This window comes from Musa acuminata, chromosome BXJ1-1 (assembly GCF_036884655.1).
Source record: "Musa acuminata AAA Group cultivar baxijiao chromosome BXJ1-1, Cavendish_Baxijiao_AAA, whole genome shotgun sequence".
Classification (NCBI taxonomy): domain Eukaryota; kingdom Viridiplantae; phylum Streptophyta; class Magnoliopsida; order Zingiberales; family Musaceae; genus Musa; species Musa acuminata.
Window position 1 is genome coordinate 20,748,503 of NC_088327.1, and position 6,898 is coordinate 20,755,400.

Here is a 6,898-nt window from a genome sequence, read left to right on the forward strand (position 1 = left end):
AATTGGGTACTTAAAAATTGGGAGGAGCAGGTATGATTGATGGTATAGGCTGAGCCAATCCCAAGAGGATCAAGTTAGGTGGGTTTGATATGTTAAGTCATCAAGATTTAAACCGGAAGGTCCTATGAAATTTCTTTGAGATATCTCATAAGGTCGTCTTTCTAACGCCAATTTGTTAGTGCATATTCTAGTTGTCTAAGTTGGAATTAGCTTCAGTTCCAACCAAGGTCCTTCCCATGTAGTCTTAGTCTAAGTCACTACATTGAAGAGCCAAATCTACAACTCTCTTGAGGAAAATTTTAGTGTATGAGAACATACATGGAGAGCCTCTTTTATAAGTGAATTTGAGAATCATTATTCTTAAAATTATTGATGAGTGTGGGGGTGATTACGCATCATTCTTGGACCGAATCATGATAGTGGCATTATGTATGTCGAATACGAAGCATTCTTGGAGACACATGGCATTAGCCATATGAGATTGTCATGACTTTGAGCAGTTGACGTATCGACCATACATAGCCATGTGGTACTAATGAGCTGTTCAGATCGTCTATCGCCTATTGACCATGTGTGGCCAATGTGGCCTTAGGAGGTTAGTGCGTTGGTCACGCGTAGCCACATGATAGTGAAGTATTGACTATGTCATTTGTCATATATCAATTAGTCTTATCATTTCTAAATAATACTAAGTTTTTAGTACCTAAATAAATTTTTAACCTATTATTTATTTTTATCTTTAAAAGAAATAAAAAATTATTAAATTAAAAATATATATAATATTTTTGAAGGATATTTATTATATCAATAAAGTTTCAAATATATATATATATATATATATATATATATATATATATATATATATATATATATATATATATATATATATATATATATATATACCCTTGTCATTCCTTTTCACCAAATAGTCCAACTCATCCAGAAACTTCTGTTCCCAATAATTTTAGTATAAAAAGGGAAGCTAACCTAAACCTTACTCACTGCAATCGCATCGACGGGATCGAGTTGAATCACATCATAAGCGGTCCGCTAGGGCGGTGAGTTCTCTATCTTTTCTGTCTTGATCGTCCTTCGTTTCGCTCATGTAACGCGGGAATCGCCGGAGTTGCTTGTTATGGAAGGCTGAATACACTCGGGTAACGCTTACGGGAGTTCTGGTTTCTTTAATTTGGTTTCGTACCTTTCTATGCTTCGTTGAGTGAAGTCATTTGTCGAACAATAGAGAGGCATCGGACCGCAAAGCAATAGGAACCAGTGTTGTTACTTTGCGGAGATGCTCCTTGCTTCTTCGTCGTCCATCTCCCATCTACGATCCGACTGACAACACTGCAGTGTTGTCGACAAATTATAACTGCCATCTAATTCGATCATGTCAGTTGCTTCCTCAATTATGTGAGTACTAACTCTGTTTATCCGGAGGCTTTATGCAACATGTAGGCATTATATGTGTTAAAGTGATCTTTAAGTGTTTGTAGATATTTTGCAGTGTGATAATGACATGAAAATTTTCCACTCACTTGGGTTTCCTTAATTACTTCTTTTCAAATTTCTAGCTTGTTAAAAAACAATGAATTCCATGCAACCTGGAAGAAAGCAGACGAGATGTACATATGACCAAGCAAAATAGTTAATTTTAGAATTCAGATGCTTACTTGTTGAAGTTCTTTAACAGACGTACATGAATCGTTGCAAAAGGCTTATCATTCCTGTTTCAAGTTTTTTATGATAACTAATAGTAATTTAGAGTTTAAATGCAATTCTGTCCAAAGTTAACCTAATTTCTTCATTCTGTAGTAATAGTTACTTATAACATATCTGCCAATGTAGAAGTCGGTTTTTAGGCACTTGGTAGCTAAGCTTCCATGCCTGTGGCCTAAAACTAAAGCTTCCTAAATTGCCAGACATCTGAGCGTTTGGGCTAACCTCGTGCTGCTTAGGTGCTCAGGAAAACACAACAAATGCATCAAATTAAGTCTGCATGAATTTTGACCATCTAATGCAATTTATCTATCTCCTTAAGATTCCTACAACTATATGTAATAATAAGATTTACGCAAGATATTTCAGAAATAAAATATCTTTGTTTCTAGTTTGAATAAATTTGATTAGTTTAAGAGGTATTTTGTAAATATCATAAGTTGCCACTTGGCAACATCTAGTTTCTAGATTATCCAAAAAGAACAAAAAAGAAGACAATGAAGAAAAAGAGAATCAGAACTTGGTTCGATTGAAAGTTATAGAAGATTGAAGTTTCATTATACTAAAGAGATGGAAATCTATCAATTAAATATATCATAAAGAAGGAGAAACATTTTACAAATCAGATATAGAAATCTATTTTATTCGAAGAAGGAAGAGTATATAATTGATTCACTTTGATGTAATTGTGATCCTTTCTTATTTTTGTATTTCATGTTTTTCTTGTACTTGGAGTCTTTAAAAAAGAGAGAAAAAGTTTGTAGTATAAGATCAAATAATGAAGGAACTGAAGTCCTTTTTCACATCATATGTGAATAATGTAAGGTCACATTTTAATTTTCGAATACTGCAATTCCATCGTTCATGTGTGAAACATGCTGAGTTACAAAGCCTTCATCCCTAGAATTACTTGCTTGATATTTCTTGAGAAGGGTATATAGATAAATCTTGGAATCCAAATATTTAGGAAGAGGAACATTAGTTGCTTGGTATCTCTTGAGAAGGATATATTGATAAAACTCCTAAAAGATATGGAATCAAGCCAACTGAAATCCAGGTGAATCACCTAGCATAAGAAAGATAAATTGAATCTTGGGCAGCATTCTGGAATCCAAATATTTAGGAACAGGAACATCAATTGCTTGGTATTTCTTCAGAAGAATATATTGATAAAATTCATAAAAGATATGGAATCAATTGAAGTCCAGACCAGTTACCTAGTATAAGAAAGAAAAATTAAATCTTGGCCAGCATCCTGGAGAGGAACTTGAAAGAGTAGAGACGAGTAACCTTATGCTTCTGTTATTGTTAGCCTCATTTATTCAGTGACATGCCCTTGTTCAACTATGCATTTGGGGTATGTGGTCAGCATCATAAGCCTGATGCAAGTAGGTGGAGAGGAGTTAAGAAGGTTCTTCAATATTTAAAGTGGACAAAGATTAAAATTGTTTTATTTAGTGGAATCTCTACCTGTGCTTGGTGTATTCTGCTTCTGACTCCGAAGGTTGTGAAGATACCCTTTAGTGAACCATGGAACTGGGACATATTTCCACAATGGCTGAAGGCACAATTTCATGGTGAAGCATGATATTGACAAGTACATCATTTGTCCACAATAGAGGATGAATATTACTCTTATTTTGAGGCTGGAAAACATGCTGTATTGATCTCTGGATTATTGATAATTTTGGTAAGCCACTAAAGATATTATGGGACAGTAATGCAGTCATATCCATCTTGAAAGTAGCCCTGACCACCGTTCGGTTCAAACCGTAACTAATCCAGGTTGGAAATGAAATCAAATCGGCTTGGCGGTTCATTGGTTCCAAGCCAAATCGGAACGAGACAAGAGCGGTGATTCGAACCAACGGTTCATGATTAAAAGAAATATATGAGTTGTTCTTATTTTAAATTATGATTTATCCTATTTTAATTTTTTTTATTAAAAAAAATCGGCGTTTCAAACTGAAACCGGTGCTGCAGGTTCCGAAACCAGGGTCAAGTCTACATGAAGGATGCGATGTGCCATTCTAAAATAGAGCATATCGATGATTGATGAAAAATTTAGAAGGACCATTTTGTTGCATTCAGATTCTCCTCTATTTTCATTTGTGCTGATCCTTCTTCCGTGGAGTTTAATTAAAGTCTTCATGCATGTAATTTAACTATAAGACCTTCAGATGAATGTGTTTTGCTTTGTAGGAGCATGTTTCCTGTTTCAAACTTAAAATGTAATCCTTCTGTATCAATTTAATCAATGTGGTAGGAGGATTTTTTTTGTGCTTTCAATCAATGTAGTAAAAAACGCTAGGCGCTCACTCAAGCAAAGCGGGACACTCCCAAATATTTTAATTTAAAAATTATATATCATGATTAATAAAAATAAGCTAAAACTAAAATATCACATCAAAATAGCACTAAACACTATAGCAATAGCAACAATAATGGTCATTTTACTACTTATTCACTATAGCAAAAAGGTAGTTGCTATTCACTATAGCAGGCATCTATTATTCTCATAAACATAGACAAACAGCAAAGAGGGAAGAAGGCAGTGGTGCACGGGGAACGGGGAAGAAGGCAGCGGTGAATGATGAAGAGGGAGGAAGAGGGAAGAGTGATTAGGGAAAGGGGGCTATGATGAGGCTGTGGTGGGAGACAGGGGGTTGTGGTGAACAGGGCAGAGGTAGGAGGGAGGAGGGAAAAGAGAGATATAACGGGAGGGAGGGGAAGAAGTTGCTGCTGGAGGAAGACACTGCCGCTATTGTCGGATGAAGATGTCGTCGCTGTCGTCATCGTTGGAGGAAGACATCGTCGGGGAAGAAGGCTGCTGTCGTCATTCGTCGATGGGAGGAACTTCGTCGTTGTGCATAAACACAGTGGGAAAGAGGGACTTTGCATTAGGGTTCTTCCTCGTGCATGGTTTTTGGCTTTTTGCAATAGATAACTGGTTCAATCGAACCAGTTGTCTTGTGTATGGTTTGACTTAGGCTCAATGGATAATTGGTTCAATCAACTAGATAGGATTGTTTGGTTTGATTCAAGCATGACCTGGCCTGATTGGAACCAAGCGAGCACCCGACCCGCCCAGCGCTTGGGCCCAAGCAAGCGCCTCGGTCGCGCTTGAGTGAAAATGCATGCCTAGCCCAATATGCGAGCACTTAGGCCTTGCCTTACCTTTTTCGGGCACCTAGGTGAGCGCCTAGGTGCCAAGTGACTTCATTGCTTTCAATATCTTTTATGTGATTGTATCGTTTAATTTTTTTTGTTAAATATGCTGTCAAACCAATTAATCTACCAATTTAATAATGACACAGTGACCCAAGGCCTGATCTGCTCATTGCCTAGCCCTGTTCTAATAATTATGTTATTGAGTCGATAGAGAGAATATTTTGACCCTACATCACTAACTAGTAAACTGTAGATGACAAACATGTATATACATGCAACTTACGGAGATGTGAGAATATATAAAAAGGCAGGATCTCCTTTTGTTGTAATTGTTCTCTAAATGTTTTGCTCCATTGTGGTTAGTGACTTGATCATGGGTGGATCTGGGATTAGCTAAAGTAGGGATTGAAGGAAGATTCCAATAGTTTCAGGGATATTATATTGTACAGTTATGTTTCTTGTCCTGCTTTGTCAGAATATCCTCATATATAGTTTAGTTTATTTAGATTATTAATGGAATCTTTATGATCAAAATTATTATGGTATTTAGTGTTATCAAAATTCAAAGCTAACACTATGCCATAGAGAAATTGCTTACATTGAATTTCATTCTATTTGACTGTCCTACTCTTCAATCTATCCTGACAGTGACCATCTAAATTTTGCACAGTGTGTGGTCTCTCTGCTAACATAACTTCATATCTTGATCTGCAACGTACTCGATCTTACCATCATCATCAGTGCTGCATTACTATCATTTTTTGGACCTAGCGCTAAAAAATGCTTAGTACAAATCAGAGATATCATTTGGTGTATAATAATTAAATTTGTAACGATCTTAGGACTACCAGTTCTATCCTTGCAACCCAGCCATGACACTCCCAAGCTTGTACAAGATTACTCGTATGTAATAAGATCCAAGAATAGTTGATCCAACGAACAATCTCTACACTTGAGGACATAAGATTTGTCTGTGTTGTCTGTTTGTCTAGCAACAAGGCGATTAAAGTAACTAAAATGACCCTCACAGGTTCGGGTTTTAAAATTGTTTTGCAGGTTATTGACAAAGTAGCATCAAATTAAGGATCATGGCTAAGCACCATCCCGATCTTATTATGTGCCGGAAGCAGCCAGGAATTGCCATTGGCCACCTGTGCGAGAAGTGTGATGGCAAGTGTGTCATCTGCGATTCATATGTGCGACCATGCACACTTGTACGTGTCTGCGATGAGTGCAATTATGGTTCTTTCCAGAGCAGGTGTGTCATCTGTGGGGGTGTTGGCATATCCGATGCATACTACTGCAAGGAGTGCACTCAGCAAGAGAAGGATCGCGATGGCTGCCCCAAGATAGTTAATCTAGGCAGTGCCAAGACGGATCTCTTCTACGAGCGGAAAAAGTATGGCTTCAAAAAAAGATGAAGAGAACAAAGTTTTCATGCCTGATCCTCTTAAGAACATCTTGTATCCTAATTATGCTTTTGAGATCTAAGATTTTACATTGTTCATGCTTTCCGTTAGGCCATAGTAACATGAAACACATTATTAGATTTGGTGAAGCAAACTGTCTGTAGGCATCCAAACGAATGTAATTTGGTTGTAGTGTTGCATGGCTCCAAACGGTGGTAGTCACATCCGCTAGTTTTAGCATGATCCTAAGCATTTGTTTTTATTAGGATGTGAACTGACCCTTGAATTTTAGAAGCAACCAGTCGGTCTATGTTCTCCTTGCTGCATGATTGATGATTTTGGATTTGGTGTAAAAGTTGTCAAAGTTATCAAATGCTGAGAGTCAACGCACTATTTTTCCTCTTCTTGTTTGTTATTGACTGTATATGATACGTTTCAATGGGAGCGTGTACTGCTACATTCTTGAGCTATAAAATAGTGTCTAAAATGGGAACACTTGATACTGGAGATAGCATTTAGCTAGTATTTGGATTTTGGAGAACAAATCGGGTCACTTGAGTTGGAATTCAATCGGCGCAATCGACAGCAGCAGATCGACG

The 6,898-nt window shown here is 37.1% G+C and overlaps 1 protein-coding gene across 3 annotated transcripts; it reads left to right on the forward strand.

The window, feature by feature from the left end:
• Window positions 1-934: 934 nt before the first annotated feature.
• Window positions 935-6,625, forward strand: LOC135585310 (PHD finger-like domain-containing protein 5A). Of its 3 annotated transcripts, XM_065189249.1 has the most exons (3): window positions 1,029-1,157; window positions 1,244-1,413; window positions 5,947-6,625. In XM_065189249.1, the coding sequence occupies exon 3, from the start codon at window positions 5,979-5,981 to the stop codon at window positions 6,309-6,311; it is 333 nt and encodes a 110-aa protein (XP_065045321.1). In that variant the 5' UTR covers window positions 1,029-1,157; window positions 1,244-1,413; window positions 5,947-5,978; the 3' UTR covers window positions 6,312-6,625. The 3 variants fall into 3 exon arrangements, with proteins under 3 accessions (XP_065045304.1, XP_065045311.1, XP_065045321.1); XM_065189232.1 differs by lacking the exon at window positions 1,244-1,413 and having other exon boundaries at window positions 935-1,058; XM_065189239.1 differs by lacking the exon at window positions 1,244-1,413 and having other exon boundaries at window positions 1,021-1,157.
• The last annotated feature ends 273 nt before the right edge of the window (window positions 6,626-6,898 follow it).

What these genes read in the sequence shown, in the direction of transcription:
- LOC135585310 (XM_065189232.1), top strand. Translation starts at nt 5,979, where the DNA reads ATGGCTAAGCACCATCCCGATCTTATTATGTGCCGGAAGCAGCCAGGA.